The 19,813-nt window shown below is 43.3% G+C and overlaps 1 protein-coding gene across 1 annotated transcript in view; it reads left to right on the top strand.

Annotated features, from left to right (window-relative positions):
- The first annotated feature begins 5,996 nt into the window (after positions 1 to 5,996).
- Positions 5,997 to 19,813, top strand: part of EGFL6 (EGF like domain multiple 6) — a 42,317-nt gene continuing 28,500 nt past the window's right edge. The window contains exons 1-4 of the mRNA XM_052774112.1: positions 5,997 to 6,163; positions 12,024 to 12,136; positions 14,287 to 14,379; positions 17,248 to 17,367. Of these exons, the coding sequence (XP_052630072.1) occupies positions 6,093 to 6,163; positions 12,024 to 12,136; positions 14,287 to 14,379; positions 17,248 to 17,367 (397 nt within the window). The 5' untranslated portion in view covers positions 5,997 to 6,092. The remainder of the gene's footprint in view (positions 6,164 to 12,023; positions 12,137 to 14,286; positions 14,380 to 17,247; positions 17,368 to 19,813) is intronic.

The raw sequence follows: 19,813 nt of genomic DNA, 5'->3' as shown, positions 1-19,813 counted from the left end.
GTCATGGGGCCTCACCTCAGTCCAGAGATGTCAAACATAGCTAAGTAAAACATAGCTAAGACCCAAAAACTAGGGGCAGCGTTTCATGAAACAGTAACAAGACCTGTGTTCAATCTAGCAACAGGATTAATGATTGCCATCCCATTAATTTCCCATTTTGCATTCTAGACCTCAAGAAAATATATGGACAACAGGAGCCATGAGCTCTGCTTTGGGATCAGGATTATATGCAGTAAAAAAGGGGTTTTCTAAAAGCTGAGGGAGATTCCTGTAAGACATGTTATATATGAACATGCCCCCGCAAAGCCCCGGGGCCACTTTTATGTCAGCGTGGTATGAAACAGCCCCCGTGAGAGCTCAGGGCAACACTGGGAGGGTGGTCCAAAAACTGCCCATTAGCTTTCACTCAGGAGACAGCCATGACTACAACCTCTATAAATAGCTCCCTAATAAATCACAGGGAATGGAGGAGACCCAGGGCCAGTCCCATTCCAGCGGGCATTGCTGTGAAATACTACTTAGCAGGGACCACCAGGGCTGACAGACCACGGGGAAGAAGATCATGCCAACTTTTGGGAGCAGCCCAGAAATGCAGCGTGTTCCCCTGAGCCCTGCTGCAGGATTTTTCCTCTCATTTGTACAGGTGTGAATGAAGGGTTATTCCACTGAAATTTGCTACTGTAAAATAAATACAGATTCACTTGTACAAAATGGCAGTATTGACAAAAATAAAAACATATTCTGCAGATGGCCAAGGAATATACAGAAGTTTGTACTAGGTAGTGCGTTTCCAGAGGATTCCTGCCTCTTCTGGCTGAAATGGTACGAGTGGCACCAAAACCGTACATATTTGCTACGTATATGTATGGCTTACAGCATCCTATCGTTATTTTGGAATTGATTTTTAAAGAAAAACAAAGACATTATAACAGAGTATTACTTGTGTTTATGACTTTATTGACATTGATCAGTAGGCTGGGTCTCATAATGAGTGAAAAGAAGCAAAACCTTTGTCAGGCAAGGAGTCCTTTATTAGAAAAAAAAAAATCTCAGAAACTTTCCTTTTCAGATACCTCTCTTTTAAGTGATAAAGTTCTTTCACATCTTCTCTTTTCTTTCCAAAATTATTTTCTAGTGTTTTTTTCTGCTACACTTTTTTGTGTTGCTGCTCCCTGGAAACAAGGTGTTGTGATATCAGGGGTCTGCAGCTGTGCTAGTGATTATGTGCTGCCATTTATACGTCTATTGCAAAAGAACATTTCTTCTTCATAATTGCCTTTTGAGAAAAATATATATGTATTTTTAAATGCATTTGAAATATACAAGCTTAAAAACACACATTTTCCAAACAAATGTTAAAATAACTTAGTTTTTGCAATGAATTTGTTAATATTTTGCATAGTCATACAAACGTATGTTGAAATAACAGACTCCCTGTACCTCATTCTTCAGCTAGTAGTCCCCTTTAACACATTAACCCATCAAATGCTTCCTGGCCATGAGCCAGGTAAAAACTGGTATGTGTAAAGCATAGGCTTGGCATTTTGTGTGTCATTTACTCAGTGCAGCCTAGCTCTGTTTGCTGTGATAATCTCTCAGCATTACTGCTTCTTCTGCTTCACCTTCTGCCAGCAGTACTTTTCATACTCAGAGGAATATAGATTATACATATATAAATATATTCTATATATAAATCTGTCACATCAGGAAGTTAAATCGAGCCTGTGTGTTTTGCTTGTAACTGAAAAAATTCGAAAGTCTAGGTGGAGCCTTTTTATCACCTCACAACTTCTTTTCTCTATTTCTACACACTAGAGATTAAAAGCATGTAGAGATTAGGAGTGTAGAAGGTCAACACTGGCAATAGTCGCTGGGGATAAGGTGGAGCGCGAAATCATAAATGTATTAGAATATGCTCCACCTTGGGTTTAACAAACGCTCTGCTCTGGTGGGTTAATGTTGCACCCCAGGAGAAAGTAAAATGTTGTAACATCCACAAGCACTTCCAAAAATGGTCTGCAACACACACGCTGTTTTCTCATCTGATTTTTCAGTAAAAATTACTTTTCTATCTAAAATTATCCCAAATAAGAAGGACTGAAGACTCTTCTCAACTCTTCTGTCTTGTACTACTGTGTCACCGTTTCCACTGCTACTGACAAGCTTTGTAGAAGGCATTCCCAAATTCAGATCGTTCTGACTAGCCAAATTAAAAAAAAAAACAAACAAACAACAAACAAGAAAACCTACTCTGCACTTAAGTCTGAACTTTAATGTTAGTGTGTTTGAATGGAAGAAAGAACAAAGACAAGGCAGAAGTCGTATTGAAAGAAACTCTTGGCTTTTTTCCCCTTGTCCTCTGAATGAACTGTCCACAGTATGGACAAGTACAAGTGATCCTTTGGCAGCTGAGTAAACATTTACAGTGGGCAAACCTGAGTTTGTCTTCCACTGCAAGGCAACAGCGAGGTGGCTTCTACAGCCAGCAAGCAGATGGGCTCCAGACCGTGAGCTGAGCAGAAGCTGCGCTGCTCTTGACCCAGCTCGGAAGGGACCCTTGGGTAGAGCACAGCGGGGTGGGACATGGGAGCATGTGCCATGCTGGCCAGTGTGAACAGAGGAGAGAGACTCAGGTGCGAGACTAAAATTTCTCTAGTGTCCCAATAAATCTGCATTTCCTACTGGTAAATCAGCATGCTTAAACCCTGATGGAAATCATGATTTACACGCTGTGGCTCAGGTTGATTACAACAGGTGATTAAAACATTTGCATTCCTGTTATAACCAGGTCAGGCAAGTGTAATTTCAGAATTTTCCCAAAAACATAGGTAATAAAAGTATAGTTGGAGCCTTGACCTCTTCCGTGGCAAAGTTACGCATGTAACTTTTTGGATGGTTAAAGCAAAACCAAACTAAAATGGTGTGAATAATATCTGTGTCCTGTTTCACTCCGTCCCATCTTTTCAAGGATGGATCATGACCTGAGACGAGAATTTCTCACCTTGGGAATCATACAGCAAAATGCTGTGTGACAGGGGATCTCAGGAAAGCTTGGTATCTTGCAGCCTAGAAAGCCTAAACAATGCAAATATTAATATCCTAGCAAACGTAGTTGTGCTCTATGAAATCCACTGCTCTTGTTTCTCTAATTATTATTCTAAATGAAGGACAGCGTTTCAGGTAATCATTTTATTATCTATCCACAAGTCACTCTCTAAAAAAAAGAAATGTTTCTGAGGAAATAATTATGGCTCATAACAGACTACATGCACTACAATTCAGAACTGAATTCTCTTCTGACCGACAAAACTTGTCTTGAATACTGATCAATATTTTAAGGGTAAGCCCAGCATCAAATGATACATTTGTATCTATTTGTTGGAATAAATGTTTGTAATGAAAACCGTGTGTCTTTGAAAACAGACATAAGTAATTGGAATGCTTTCTACACAGCGCTGGTTTAACTAAAATCGAAAGAGTACTCCTCCCATACAGGAAGACAAGTCTAATGAAGAGAGTTGGAGAGTCTCAAGGTACCACTGCATTTCAGAAAGACAGCAGAACAGCTGCAAACCGGCAATGGCTTTTGTGTCCAGCAGCCAGGGAAAAAAAAAGGAAAGCGTCTTTACCATCCTGTACAGCACATAATCAGCATTGCACATGTTTTTTTTAATTAGATGTCATTTGAATCCTGGGACTAAATTTGCCATCTTTTGGTACAGCTTTTGTACAGCTCCACTCTCTAAGGTGACTTAAACTTATTTTGGGGTGATATCTGTAGTTTCAGGAGTCGAAAGAAATGAGTGGCAGATGACAGCCTGGCACACACTCAAAACCAAGAGTAGATGGACAACGCAGGAAAACATCTGATTGTTTTAGGACCATTGGAAAAGTTATCTTATTCAAAATGTTTTGATACAACCATTGTGGAAACTCCTGGAAAACCTTTTTGCAGAGATTTTAGGCTGACCCAAATAGTTACCGCTGCTTCAAATACCTCTCTTGAGTGTAGGTGTTGTTATTGCTCCAGAGAGGATTAAGCTGGAGTCACTAAAACAGTTGGCATCCCAGGTTTCCTGGACATTCCCATTTCCACAGCAAAGATGACAGAAGAAAAAGCTGGCCAAAGACTTAAAACGCTGAATTCAATATGCCAGCCTACAAAGCTCTCCTGCAGCATTCCTGGCAATCCCTGGGGACCGCAGACAGCCAGCGGCACTGACTGTGTCAGCCATCCCAGCCTAACCTGCTGAGGCATGCTTGTTGACACCTGCTGAAGCGAGTGGGGTGACCCACGGCAAGTGACCTTGCAAGAGGCTCCCTTTTCTTTTCCTGCCTTTACCACAGACTTCCTGGGTGATCCCAGGTAAGTCACTTATTCCTCAGCTTTCCGTTCTCTCGGAAAAGGAAAACTAGTCCCTTCAAACCCCCAGCGATGTTCCAGGACTGACCTCACGCTCACAAAGGTCTATGAGATGACTGACTGGGTGGTGTGATTCAAATGCAAACAGTCAAAAGCAATAAAAGCTTTCCCTATTTTATTTTGTGTTAGACACCTTATCACTGCAATCAGAGCTATTGTAGGTATTTCATAAGAAATTTACCCAGCAGACAATGTTGGTTGGTGGTAGTGGTGGGTACTTTCACTCCAGAATTGTCCTTGTAGGTCAGAATTCTCTCAACTTCAACATTCAAATTTGTTTCAACACTACTTTTATGAATATTTCTGCTTTCTGAATCAACTCACTGATTGTGAATATTACATTGCACCTGGGATTTTTAAGTATGAATTACTACTTCCTTGTGATTACTCAGGTTGTAACCTTCCATCAGGCTGGCCTTTGTAACAGCTGCTCTTTACGCTCCCTGGTCTAATTCTCGATGTGTCCAACGCCGAATGGGCTCAGAATCCAACATCCAGATACTTTTGATAAGAACACTAAATCTGACTCAATAGCTCCTGCTTTGTACCGGTGCTATGTTGTCTCTGCTGATTCTGGCTGCCCTCTCCATATGCTCAATACAGTGGAGTTGCTTCCAAAAGGAACAACTCTCCAGAGCTTGGGATTGGGAAAATTGTGGAAACTGGGAACAGAGTCAATGCTTTTTGACACAACACCCTTTAGTATTTAGCATAAACAGTGTCTAGCAAGTAGGCTAGTGTGAGCATCGGCATAAAAAAAAAACAAAAACAAAAAACATACCCTCCTGCTGGGTGCTTTTATAGTACGAGGAAGGCATCAAGGGATGCCACGCAGGCAGAACACAGCTTACCAGTATTGCACTGAAATTTTTTTCATTTGCTGGCAAACATCGGTCACATCTTTCCCAAGTTACTCCATCACTGCGAGAAAAGATAAGAGTTCTTAATTAATCTTGGGGGAATGGGGGAAAGAAAAACCCTAATACGAAACCCAGCACTCCCCCCACATGCAAGCATTGTCCCGCAGGATATACGGGGCGGGGGGGGGGGGGGGGGGGCGGCTGCAACACCAAAAGCCGCAGGACCAGCTAGCGAGAAACGACCGCTGTGACCAAACCGCACCAGCAGCTCCAGCAAGAACTTAGCGCCGGGGCGGCTGCCTCGGCAGCTTCCCCACGGTTCGGCCGCGGACGGTCCGGCCGCTGAGAGGCAAGTCCCGACGGTCTCTCAGGGGAAATGTCACCTCCCTGTGAGGGGAACCCACCGCAGAGGTGCCGCGGCCGCGCCTGCTCTCGGGACGGGGCTGGGGTAGGGGTGGGGGGGAGACCCGCAGCTCCCCGCCGGGCTACCGTGGCTTTTACCGTGGCTTTTACCGCGGCTTTTACCGCGGCTCCGTACCCGCGGGGCGGCGTTTCCCGAGCTGCGGCCTGCCCTCCTCCCGGCCGCGGCGGCCCGGCGCCCGCCTTTCCCGCCCGCCGCCCCGCTCCCTGTGGGACGCCTGAGGCGAGCGCGGCCGGAGGCGGGCCCGCCCCGCCCCGCCCGGGTTATACAGCCCCCGTCCCGCCCGCCCGCCCGCTCTCCGATCCTCCCGCCCCGCCGGCCGGTCAGCCGCCGCCTCAGAGCCGCGGGGCCGGAGCCGGGACCGGGGCCGGCTCCCCGCGGCCGGGCGATGGTGCCGGCGCCCGGGGGAGCGCTGCTGGCCGCCCTCCTGGCCGCCGCCGGGCTGGCCGCCGCGGGCAGGTGAGCGGGGACGGCGGGGAGGCGGCGGTCGGGAAGCGGGGCCGGGCTCCGCGGGTGTGAGGGAGTCTGTCCTCCGCCCGAGTCCCAGGGGCTCGCCCCGGCGGCGGCGGGGCCGTGGGGTACAGCCCGGGCCGCTGCCTGCAGCGCCGAAGGGGGAGCGGGTTCCGCGGCGCCCCGGCTCTGTGGTGCTGAACGCCGCTCGGCCAAGGGGGTGAGGCTTTCTGGCTGGCCCGGGTGCCCCTTCTCTTGCAGTGGTCACACCACAGCCCCGGGGCTTTTTTTTTTTCCTCTGGTAAAAAAAAAAAATGGTAATTTCAGGGCGCTGGTGAAGATCCAAACGATGAGGGCAGCTGCACCACGTATGGAAAGGTGCGAGCTGCTCTCGTCCTTGGTTTGCCCGCGCGAACAGATGCTTTAAAACCGGCCTGCCGTGGCAGCTGTTGTGTTCTGCAGAGACAGGTACGCCCCAAACAGAATGAGATTTTGAGAGGGGATAAATAAAACTCTTTGCTCCAGGTGAAGCCCTTCCAGTGTTCCCCCTCCCAGTTCTCCAGAAGCAAAGAAAAGGCCACAAGTGCTGCGGCAGGGGAGTAGCTAGTAAAAGGAGAATTCACAGCAGCTGGAGATGAAGTCTGCAAGATGTTGTGTGGTTTATTCGCTTAGTATCAGATCTGTGAATGGGAATGTTTATGATCAACAAGTGGCAGTGTGTTGTTCAGCACACGCAGGGCTATCAAGTGGTCAGCTCCTCAGGAACTGGAAGTTTGTGAACTCCAGACCTGCTCTTACGGAAAACACATTTGCTCTCAAAGCAGATCTCTGTTTAAATACTTGTGTTATTTCTTGATGTTGCGTATTTGCATTTCAAACACTTCGAAAGGTGTCAAACCGTAAAAGAAGAGCTTTATCTCCTTCCAGACCAAAGTATGGCCTGGAGTTAGCTGAAGCCAAGAGTCATACGTTCGGTAAAAGTGATGTTATTTCACAGTAAGTCGGGAAACGTATGGGAAAGCTACAACTGCTGTAAGACTGATTGCTTTACAGCATGTCTTGTCCAAGCTGATGTTGGATGATGGTGGTGGCATCTCTCTTTTCCACCAAGATTGTCACTCTGCCTTTTCCATTGGGAGGAAGGGGAAAGAAGAGATTTTCAAACATCTTGATGGAAGTCGTGGATGACAAGGGATCCTAATTTAAGAGGACAAAGAAATCCTATCTGCTCTGAATAGCTAGGAAGGAGGAACAGGAAACAGTAAAAATTAGAATCAGTTTTGAAAGACTGAATTAATTATGATTGGTTTTGTCTCTCAGAAGTGTAGCTTTCATACCTGGACATTTAACTTTTCTGCTCTGAGCACTTTCTTTAAGGAGTTCCGTGGGCACGTGAAGCCTGACAGAAGAAAATTCTGCAAGCCCAAGCTAAACTTCATTTGGTGTTTTGGGAGGGACTCGCAGTGAAGCAGGACTGTTGTCATGTCAAGTGCCTGAAACTGGCTGATGGGATATCTAAGACACAGTTATTAGAAGATAATAGGTGACACTTTTTTGGTTTTATTTGATATGACTACAGGTGAACTTTTTTCTAGAAGGAAGTCACCCTTCAAATAAAACTGTGTAAAAACAAACAAACAAACAAAACCAAAAAACCAACCAACCAACACAACAAAAACCCCTATGCCTTCATTTGGCAAAGTGTTCCAATGTATCTCTGCGTGACATACACTCCCAATAGAGTTTTTAGAAATTTCTTTCAAATTGCTAAGTGGTGATATACCATCTTTTTGTCCTTCTGAATACACCAGTTGGTCAAAATTTTAGGTTTGGTGCTGGTTGTTTCTTGCTAGCAACAATGCCCAGAATTTTTTTCAGAGGAAAATGAAAGAAATGGATAATATCCTGTCTTTGAAATTATTTGGAAGCTGCTAATAATATAATTGAGACCTTCCCTCCATCCCCCCCGCACCGCCCCCAGCAGCAGGCAGCTATTGTGTGCACAAGAGCTGACCAAAAGCGTCCTGTAGAGATCTTATGGAAACAGTGCACTAAATGTATTCAGCAGCTGTGTCTTGAAGCAAAAAAAAAAAAAAAAAAGTAGGTAAAAGCTCATAAATGTTCCTTCCCAGAGCAAACTTTAGTAAAAGACAGAATATTGATAGGACCTGAAAACAAAGAACTGTATTAACTTAAACCATACCAGACCTTGTTGTCTACCTAGCTGGTTAAATCAGGTTTTTGAAGACTTGTTCACTCATCCTCTGCAGCTGCTACTGTCACATAACTGTTCAGGCAGGTCTTATGCCACTCATGTTCACTGGTCAGGAGAACACGACAAGTAACTTTTTTCACTGTTGGGATTTTTACTTCTTTTTATTTTAGCTGTTACTGGTAAAATGGCTGCTAGTGAGGATTATAGTCCAGCACAGCTATCAGCCCAGTTATTATATTCGAAATTTTTGACTGCCCATTGGTATAGAGACATTTTTAGTAGCTTGGATTTGGCCTAGGTCATAAACTAATTTTGAGAAAATGATGCAATGTAAAACTGTTTTCTTATTTTGTAGAATGAAACAACAAAGCGGGGGTAAGGGGTGGCAGGGGCAGAGTGTTGGACAAGCAAGTCCCAACATTCAGGTGTGCTTTATTCCCCCTTTTTCACCCATTATTGTACTTGTAATATTTTCCTTTGCAGTTGTTTGTGCATTTAAGCTATTGGGGATATCAGTCCTACCCTATCAATCAACTTCGCTCTGCTGAAAGATCTACCTAGCCAATTGATCAGTGGAGCAGGTGAACTTTCTGAACATGTTTTATTGTAAATACATGTTTTCTTTTTTAAATATCAAACTGAGTAAATCACTGCAAGAAGTCAAAGGTACTGTGTAGTAGTTTAAGGTCTGTCCTCCCATCACACACCAGATTTATTCTGTCTACTGCTCACGCCACTGTGGGTATAGAGTTTTATACTTACCTGGTCCTGGCCAGTACCTGGATGCTTTGCTCTGAATTGGTCCAACTTCTTTTGGGACAGGATTTGTAATCTTCATATTACGCCAGAGAGGAACAATTTTTTTCAGCAGCAGCTGAATGAGTGGGATGTCACTTCATTCAGGCCTATGTTTGTATCATTACAGGCAACATTAGATCTTTCTCAGTTTGTGAAAGAGACTGTGTATCTTAAAATTAGGTGGGAGTTGTTCCCCTAGTTCTTCAATGCTCTTCAAGACTCTCACCCCTCTTGTGGCTGTGTTCGTACTCTTGTATCCCCCCCAGAGGATTAATGGACAGCAGCACAAGAGCAGATGGATATAAATTGGCCTTTCTCTTAAAAAGCTCTCCTCTCTCTCTTTTGGAGCTGCCTGACATGTAGAAGGAAGCAATCGGATCCCCTCTCAGCTTTTGGTTTGTTCAACTGAAGCCAAGTTCTTCTCATCCTCTGTAAAATAGGTCATTCTTCATAGCTTTTATCATCATATATACCATATATAATTCACATTTCTCCACCATGTACACAATACAACCTGATACAGCAGCAGTAAAACTTCCCTGGAATTTTAACTGAAACACCTGAGGGTCCTACTTACTTTATAATGGTGCTATTGGCTCACAGTGATCCTGTGACAGCTAATAACAGCCAGCTCACTCTTTCTGTCACCTCAGCTAAGGAGGCCTTGGCTTACTGTAGAAGTTCTTGTTATTCATCTTCAAGGTTCTTTGCTAAATGCCATCCTACTGGTTTCAGCAATGTCATGGCCGCATAACATTCATTACTTCTCTCCTGCCTGGGCACCCTGGACGGCTCGGTCTGCCACTTGTTACTGTTAGCACCAGTGCTGTAAGCTGCTGACTCTCAGAGGACAGAGTTCTTTTTGCTAGAAATGCGGAGACCGCTCTTGCCACTGACCTGCACAGCGATCCGACCTGCACAGTCTACCTTCTCTTGCCTTTCTTCTTCAGTCACATATTTAGGCTGCAGGTTCTTCAAGGCCAGGTATTTTTTGCACACTGAGCAGATAGTGATAAGCACAGCACGCTTCTAGGTACTCCCTGTGAAATCCTACATGAATATCATATAGGGAGAGATTGGAAGTGTCCTGTGCCTCCAGTCTGCGTTACTTCTCCCACAACGTCCAGGAGGGTCCATGTGACATTCTCCCAGAAAGGATCTGCCTGCCTGAAAGGATGTTCTCTTTTTAAATTTCTTTCTTTTGCACAAAACGCTGAACTCCTGACAGCAATAGCTGAGCTGATGGCTCGTGGTTCTTCACAGGTCGGAGGGACTAACCTGGCAAAACTGGTTTTCCTCCCAGATTTTGGGGTCCAGGTGGGCTGTCAATGATCTAGTTGAGTTTCTCACTGCCAAAGGTAGGCTTTAACTTGATGCTCGTTGTGGAAGTCACATCAAGTGAAAGACCTTGTCCGGGGCAGTGTCTATAAAGTTCAGCTGTGTTCATTTTAGTTGGAGCTTTATGGAACATTTCCCAGTTTTAAGACAAGTTTGTACTGAAATCTTGTAAGATATTGTATACTTCGTAAAGACACTTTCATTTGATTTTGAAGTGAATTATTAAATAAAACATTACTGAATGAGTTTGTCTTCCTGTGAAAATGAGCACCTTTTGGAAAGTAACGAGATCCTGCTTCCTCCAAGCTTTAGGCATTTTAACCTTCCAGGGGAGTCATAGCACTATCCAGCTGCATTCAAGGGAATTTTCTGGGATGTAAACAGAATATACGTTTACTATCCAGGTGAATTCAAGGGCACTTTCTAGCATGTGAGCAGAACATTATGTGCAAAGCACTGCTGTAAGGTGATAAAGCAATGCCTTTATTGTGCATCAGACTAAAAAATGCCAAAGTTCCTTTTCCATTTTTTTTCCCCACCATGGGGATGTTTGTTGCTGCGTATTGTCCCCCTCAATACCCCAAATCCCTGACTATGAAGCTCTCGCAGATAACGTATTTTCTGTGTGAGAAACACCACTTTGGACTCTTTGAAGAAAGTGCATTTTAAATTATGGCCTGGAAAAAGCAGTGGGGACAGGATTTTGGATAAAGAAGAGAATTTCATAAAGGGGACAGGCATGTGGTAATGGAGAACTTAAGTTTAACAAGCAAGCAGAGGGAGAAGAGAACTGGAGTCACAGCACCCGGTGCAGCATAGAGTAGGTCTAAAAGACTTACACAGTTGTAGATTTCCATCAGATTTATAATTTTGGCTACTAATGTTGCAGGTTTTCCAACTCTTGCACCTGTTGATCTGCGCAGTGACTTTGAACCCTCTGGGCTTATTGGCAGATTAAATTAATGTTAATATGTATGGTCAGGGAGTCCTGTGCAACCAGAATGCACAGGACTGCACTTAATCAATTTGCACGCATGCAGTGGCTATGAACCTGCAAGTCAGTAGCTTTTATGGGGCTGACTGATGTTCAGAAAGCTGCTTTTCTGTAGAATCAGTATTTCATCATCCAAAGCAATAGCGCTGTCAGGTATGGCATCATATATTTGATCCAAATTCTTCACATGACGCAAGCTAGAGCAGCCCCATTGACTTCACTGATACTAAAAATGACTCATTCTAGCAGGGGACCTGGCTGTGTTCTTTGCCTTTCTTATGTTTCTCATTAGAAAGGATTTAAGTTGCACAGTTAATTTATTGCAGGTGGAACGTTCCCATCTCCCTTGTTTCTACAACCAAATGCAACTTTGCATTCCTGTCTAGGAACACTGCCCTAGGTTTGGTGAAATGAAAATGCCTGATGGTGGATAAAACATAAGGGAAATGTACAAAGGAGTATACGGAGCAATGGATTAAAGTACGTTTGCCTGCTGGAGCTGGTGTTTATCCTTCCTTACGCAGCTCGAGAGCTCGTGGGCAGCTGGTGGCTGTGAGCCAGCCTGGGGTGTGTCGCTATGGTTCTAGGTTGGATTGCTGTTATGGCTGGAAAAAGAACAACAAGGGCCACTGCGAAGGTAACATTAACACTTTATGCTTGTTTCCTCTCCACGGCGGTGTACTTGGTACCAATAAAGGGATTTCGTATGTCTGCCAGAAGTTACATAAAGGAACCTTCTGAGGAGTGAAATCTCTTAACTCTGTGAGAGAGTGAATAAAACATGTTTGAGAGACCACCTCCTCAAAAAAGCAGACCTTTGGGTAAATAACACCAAACCACAAAATACATAGTCAAAAATTTGTAGGTCCAGAAGGGACCATCTGTTCTAACCTCCCGCACAGCCCTGGTCAGTGCCTATACTGTTACAGCTGTCAAGTAAGTGCCAAAAATGCGGTGTTTTCTAATGCTATATATGGACCCCTAAAATGGTTTTCTATCAGTTGGTATCCTTTATCTTCAGAGTACACAGCCTCTGAGAACCAGAAGGTTTTAACTTTCTAAAAATATAAATAAACCCCAAGCAATAAGTGCACCTGGCTTGAGCTTGGGTAGCCAACCAGCATTCTGGTCTGTGGATTGTTGGCTTAATGAAGACTCGATGACTCTTAAGACATTTCTAATTTGTAAAAGGTCTACAGATCCCAAGGAGAAGGTGATGTGGAATCTCTCTCTAGTTGTACTTGGGCAAAACACAACAAAATCATAAAATACGTGTTTTAGGAATCTTTCAGATATTGCACCTGTTGTCCCAGAGAGTTTGGCATTGTATATGTGGTGAATTTGATTAGAGGCTTAGGGTTATTCATTGCTGAAAATCAACATACGGGTATCTAAAAGGGTAAGATGCCAAAATATCTCTGCTCTGTATATATAGCATGTCAGTTTAAAAAAGGAAAAAGTGATGAATACCATTATTAATATTTCTGCATTGCTTAATAGCACCTTAGTTTTGAGGCAAATGAACACGTGGGGGGACAACTGGCAAATGTAACTTTGATCAGCCAGTGGAGTAGGTTGTCTTCTTTTAAAGCAGGAGGTTGCTTTCATACTAAAACACAGTTTTCATAAACTTTTAAGATTCTTCTTTGGCACATTACTTTAAGCGAACTATGATGTAATTCTGCACTGTAAATCCAGATGCAGCGGTGTTCTCTGCTTCAGTGCTGAAACTCAGCTGGTCTTGCAGTACACCATGTTGCATTCAGGGATAGAGGTAGTGTAGAAAAATGCCTTATTCTGCAGAGTTAGAGGATCAGTATGTCTGAATGAATCTTTAAATGTAGGGAAGATATTTGAATTCAGAAGTACAAATTTTAATTATGAATTTTACTATATAGTAACTAACGCTGTGACTTTCCTATTTCCTACAGTTTGCCTAGCAGCTTAATTACACAAGGTAGCGAGATGCACATTCTGGTGCATACTCTTTCGCTGTTTTTCCAGAGCTAGTACTGATTTAAATGCATGTTTGGTTTGCTTTTTCCTGAATAACCCTCATGTTGACAATCACATTGACTTTAGGAACCTTAAGCCTTATAAAAGCCAGCATTTAATTACTGACTAATGATCCAGAGGGCTGAGAGTTAGAAAATTTTTACTTTTTAATGCATCCAGGCTAAGCATGGCCCTCTCAAATCATTGTAAACCTGATGCAATTATACTTATTGGGATGTGCGGTAAGGATAGTTGCCTGATCATTTGATAGATGTGCTCTGAATGTTCCATCATGGGGTGGACATGTTCCTCAGCTGTAACTGAGGAGATCCAAGACTGGAAAACTGCTGTAGGGTAATGTGTCTCCTTTGGCTGCAGAAGAGTGCTGCTACCTCTTTGCTACTCCAGATGCCAAGCATAGCAAGTCAAGCTGCTGGCTAGTTGCTTTTCACACAGGCTACTTAAAAACAGGAAAAAGGCAAGAGTACAAAACTAAATGTGAATCATAAGCATGGCAGAAAAAGCATAAGGGAGAGAGCTAAAAGGAGTCCCTTCTTTTCCAGGTCTTTACAAATCTGGAAAAGCATGCACTTGTGTAATTCGTGCTAGTGTCACTTTTCTCAAGCAGAAATCAAGTGCTGATCAGTAGCTACCATGCCCAAACTAGAGGGAAAAGTATGGAGGACACTGAACTTGTGCAATAAGTTTTTAGGCAACTAAGTAGGGCAAAAGTTCTCAGAGTATTTCTAACTTTTTCTTTTTCTCTCTCCTTTTTCTGCCTGACTCCGCCAGCTATCTGTGGACATGGCTGCAAGTATGGCGAGTGCATGGGACCAAACAAATGCAAATGTTTCCCTGGATTTACAGGGAAAACCTGTAATCAAGGTTTGTGCACATGGGGATATTACTCCAGAAAGCAGACTGTTCATGTTCTGTCTCCTTATCTCGTACTATGTGTCATCTTGCAAAATAGTAAACCAAGATATTTTCTTGTTTACATAGAAGAGCTTAGAGTTGAAGGCTCTTGCATCTCCAGCATACCAGGCAAGCTCTAAGCCTCCTTCAGCACACAGAAGTTTGAACCTATGTCACGTATCTCCTGCGGGCTGATGACAAGGGCAAACTGTCATATTTATAGTCAGAGGATTAAGGCATGGAGACATTATATAGGAAATTATTAGAAGAGACAGGAGTCAGATCCAGAACCCATGTTATTTTCTTAACTAGCAACCCATGTTAATTTCTTAACTAACCTTTTCATCAGAAAGACATGTAACTATGTGCTAGACATGTAATTTCTCAAGCTGCCTGGGCCAATGCCATCTGTTTGCATATGCTGATTGGTATTTCTGAGAACCAGAATTGGGGGTCTTTAGAACTGCATATTCAGAAACTTTGAATGTGCCACTTTGCCTTCATAAACTTGCAATTAGACATGGAAATATTTCAGCTAACACATTGGTGAGAACTGAGCTTTTTTTCTCTGTTCTGATATATGAGACCCTTGTGTTGGATCAGATGAAAGGAGCAGGTCACTGTGCATGGAGAGAGGCAATCCTACTGCAGTGCAGATGAGTGAACTGCAGGTGCTGTGAGAGAAGCATGACATAAAGGCCACACAAATGGACGGGTCTATCCTTGCTACCTTCCTAAGCACCTGCAGCCTTTGCTTGAAAACATTGCATTGATATACTAAAGACACATTTTTCAGAGTCAAAACAACCCATTTATTACACAATATCTTTCAAACGGTATACTATAAAGCTATACTGTGAAGTATTTTGGAAAACTCCATCTTTTACACTTTTGATGTTGCTCACAGGGAAAGAAGTCAATTCCTCAGTAGCACTGAGAGAGGTAAGTGAAACAACAGCCCTGGTTGTGTGTAATAGATACGTAGGTACCTCTTACAACTTCAGCCTCTAAATCCAGAAGTTTAACCTCAAAAATGATTTCGCAGCTTAAATGTTACCAAAAGGCAACAGAGAAGCCCTCAGCTTTTAGGTGTTTCCTGTGCAGTAACTCCTGATGCATTTGATATGCCCTCCGTAGGCAAGCAGATCAGTTCTGCGCACTTGCAGTAGTTTCAGAGTCTGAGGTTTGGTGGAAGCACCGCACAGAACTACACGTGCAAATTGCCCGTTAGTTCCCTGGGCTGTTCTACCTTCTGAAGCATGGCCAGGAATTTTTTAGTAAAGTGGTGGCTGGCACAGGCCAGAAATGTCCCAGAGCTATTTCAATAGTATAGTCATATAGGTGGTCATGTTCCAGCAGCCAGGAATGCTCAGAGCCATTTTTAATTTACTGGCAGATGTAGCCTTGCTCTGTCCTCAGAGCAGAATGCCCTGCTGAGCAAGCTCAACATGAGCTAACTGAAGTAACAGGGATAAGAGGACTGCATTAGTCTGCCACCAAGTCTGAGCTAAATTAGCCTTATCTCCGTAGGTTCTCTTTTAGAGCTGTATATGCTATCTGCATTACTGTGCATTGTGCAAGATAGGTGCAGCTAAGCACTTTTGAAAATGTATGGTCTAAGTGGAATAACTTTTGTTCCCTAGTTTGCTCTCTTGTTTCTTTGAGAGAGTCTTGGTTATTTAGTGGAGCCACAGTAGCACAAAAATCCAATGTGATTTGCAAGCTGATAGGTTGTCCTTTTTCAAACAGACTCTATGTTTAAATAATAGAATGCAACCCTCTTTTTCTTTGCTGGACTGAGCTGTAACAAACACTTCTGCACAGGTATAACCCCCACAAAGTTTACGCTTTTTCTGTGGTCTGCAGGGCGCATAGACATGAGAACAGATGCTTCTCCCATTAGAAGTGGGGCTGCGCAAGCTCAGTACTTGCTTGGAGAGTTGCGTCTTTATTGAAATTATATTATTGGTCACATGTGCCGTTAAACACACGTTGAACAGGCTGCGTGTGCTGGTGCATTCTGTTAATGAGTTCTGTCTGTTTACTAATCAGGTTTCAAAATACAAGCAGTAGAGGTGTCAGTTCACAGAAGTCACAAGCACAGATGTTGTCCCCTTGTCATAGGACCAATACTGTTGTCAGCACTGCTTTGCCTACGCCATGCAAATTAAATTTTTTAGGATTCTAGTTTTCTCCCTGTGAAGGATAGCTATTGGGAATTTGAAATTAATTTAGTTTCTGCAAAGCCTTTTAAATCCTGGATTTTGAGAAGGATTTAGGGTGCTTTTATTCTCAGGATTTTGAGATTTTTGAGGTTTGTCCTTTTATTCTTAAAGTCACATAATTCTTATATTGTATTTAATTTCTGCTGCTGATAACCTTGGTCCCAATATGTAGCTCAGGAAAAAAAAAAAAAATCTTTGTTTCACTTTATCTCAAGCCAATTTGCTGTTCTTCATCTCATGTTTATGCCTTTCTAGTACAGAGGTCAACTGGAGGGCTAAAATCTCCAGCTAGACTCAGAGAAATCCAGAAAAATAAGTCTCAGAAGAGAGACTAACTGCAATTCTGTCCCCCTCCACCTCTTCCTAACAAGCTGCCAGATGTGGCCAGAGTTTGCATTAGTTTTTCAGGTGTAGAAGTCTGCCTATGTTAGTTTTGCTAGCAGTCTTTCAGCCAGATGGCCTGCTAAACTCTCATCTTGCAAGGGGCTGGCTCATTTTCAATCCAGGCGATTTTACTGTGGAGAATTCAAGGCATTAGGCAGTATTATCCACCTATATGTATGAATATATGTATACAAACCCAGCACTCACTTCATTCCAATGACTTCTGCAGATCTGAACGAATGTGGACTGAAACCACGTCCCTGTGAACACAGATGCATGAATACACATGGCAGCTACAAGTGCTATTGTCTCAACGGGTACATGCTTATGCCAGATGGCACGTGCGCAAGTAAGTAATAGAGCTGATAGGACAGGCACACCAAAATCATCTAATTGCATTTGATCCAGCAGATTTTCTTCTTGTGATGAATGGGTTTAGCTTATTCAGGATAGGGTGTTTGCCACAGCTCTCTGGTACTGTCAGCAGCTGAAAGAGGCTTTCTATTTGGTGGTACCTGGATAAAGTAAACTGGGTCATACTTGTATTTTGGTGTTCAGAGGAATTTTTGTCCTGCTAGAAGTAAAAATCTATGATAGCATTGCTTCAGATGAAGGACAGCTAGTGTAATCTTGGTGCATAGTCCTGCCAGTTCATCTGTTGAGTAAGGATGAATGAACCTATCCAAGCAAAGCACCAATATACACTACTTTTTACTGTGCTGAATTTCATGCCATTATTCCTTGCTTTATCTTTCTGTGCTCCCTGACTAATTTATTTTATCTGTGTGTCGATATGCTTCTCACAGTTGCCGCCAGCTTCTTGCAAACACTTGTTCATTGAGCTAAGGCTTATCTAAACTATATTTCTACCTATTTTCTTTGTCTTTAAGCCAGCATGTAGTGGAAAGCATTCTGCTTTCTTAGCCAACCTGATTTTTCAGACCTGAGGAAGCTTCTTATTTTTCAATGACACTGTTTTGTTTGTAGAAAATGCTTTTTTTTCTTCACCTGAGCTGTGCCATACAGGTATTTTTGGCTTTGAATTTCACAAAACCCTAGAGAACATGGGGACAGCCCTTTATGAGTACACTGGACCAGAGCAGATGCATCAGCTGGACAAGGAATATAGTTGGTCTCAGCAGTGGAACAATCTGCTTGAGAGGTCTGTCCTAAACCAATGGACCTAGCTGTATGGGGTGCAGCACAATCTTTCCCATGGATATGACAGAAAACCACAAACTCTGAAAGGCTTTGGTCTCCAAACCTTGGAGACAACCATTCACCAGGCAGGGTGTCCATCTGGCAAGTTTGCTGTCAGTCTCGGGATAATTGGAAAAAATACCCAGCCTTGGCAAACACTCTCAGGAGTGCAGGGTCTGCAGCTCGGGGCAGAGCTCCTATTCTCTCTCTCTTATGGCAGGGGGACAGAAATTGCTGCGAAAAGTGCCTGGGGCCAGAGCTTTTGGAGGGTTTCCCTTCCCTGCATCACAGCTCAGGGATGTACCTCTGCATTACTAAGCATGGTGTGTATCACCAGCAGCCAACAGCTGTGAAGCCCTGAGATCCCTAAGAAATGGATATATATTCCTTCCGTTTCATCAAGATAATTTGTGTATCATCTGCTGACATCATATGCCGAGCAGTTTTCAGTAAGGCCACTGTCTTATGGACAGCTGAAGTTGGCAGAAGCCAGAACTGCAGTCAAAAGAAACTATCCTTTGAGCCCAGCAGCAGCTTTGTCCCCTCCATCCCTCCCTCCTGCTCCTCTGAGCACAAACGCTTGCTGCAGCCATGCTTCTGAACCAACTCAGAAAACTGGATCCAGACTGTAACTTAATATTTCTGCTGCATTAGTTTTAAGCCAGTCCTAGTTCAGGACTCATTTCCAGATTTAAGAAACTCCACATTTGTTCCAAATGCTCAGTTGCACTATCCCTTGCTTAAGCCAGCACAAAATGCTGAATTTCTCAGCAGCAGTGGTGGCCAGTGTCAAGTGTGTATGAAAAAATTGCCCGAGCAGCTGTGAGCCCTGAAGCTTGCATTTCACTTTGGCACACGGGAACATTATTTCTCAGTAGAGCCCTGACAAACACTGACACAGAATAAAACCAAATTTCAGGGGGAAAACCAGGTTTCCTGTAGAAGGGAAATACGTCTTCATTCTTCACAGCTCTAGTTAAGGAGGCAAAAAATGTTCATCCAGCTTGTGCTTCATTAACACAACCCATCTGCCACCTTCCAGTTCCGAAGAGCCTTTATTTTCTTAAGCAGAAACTATGATTATGAAATGAAGTAGTAAATTATTTGCTCAAGTAGAAATTATTCTTGGTTAAGTTTAGTAGCCTCCCATTTCACCTGAAGCTGACTTAAGCTTGTGCTCAGATGAAATGCCAAGTTATTTAACCAACTGTATAATTCTCATCATCTTATTCAGGCAAATATTTTGAACATCTTGTTGCTTCTTTTGAATCAAATTCACCATGATGTAAGTCACCTTAGCAAGATGAAGTCCACCTAGTCTGAGCAGTCAGGCTTACCTGCAACCACGCCGAGGGACCATGGGGCTGGACGAAGGGTATCAGAAGACTGTGGCTTTGGACCACAGAGAACCATTGCTTAAAATAGTTAGTAGGTTAGTACCTAACACAAAATTACCCAAACTCTGTAGGAATTACTATAATAGATCTAATTAGCAGTTCGTCTAAGCCAATATTATGTCTAACCAAAGCCAGGAATAGGAGCTTCAAACAAAAGAGAAAACAGACAATTACCAATTAGAGAGGAATAATTTTTAG

This window comes from Harpia harpyja, chromosome 22 (genome assembly GCF_026419915.1).
Source record: "Harpia harpyja isolate bHarHar1 chromosome 22, bHarHar1 primary haplotype, whole genome shotgun sequence".
Classification (NCBI taxonomy): domain Eukaryota; kingdom Metazoa; phylum Chordata; class Aves; order Accipitriformes; family Accipitridae; genus Harpia; species Harpia harpyja.
The sequence above is the reverse complement of the archived record's forward strand: the minus strand, read 5'-3'. Positions and strand labels throughout refer to the sequence as shown.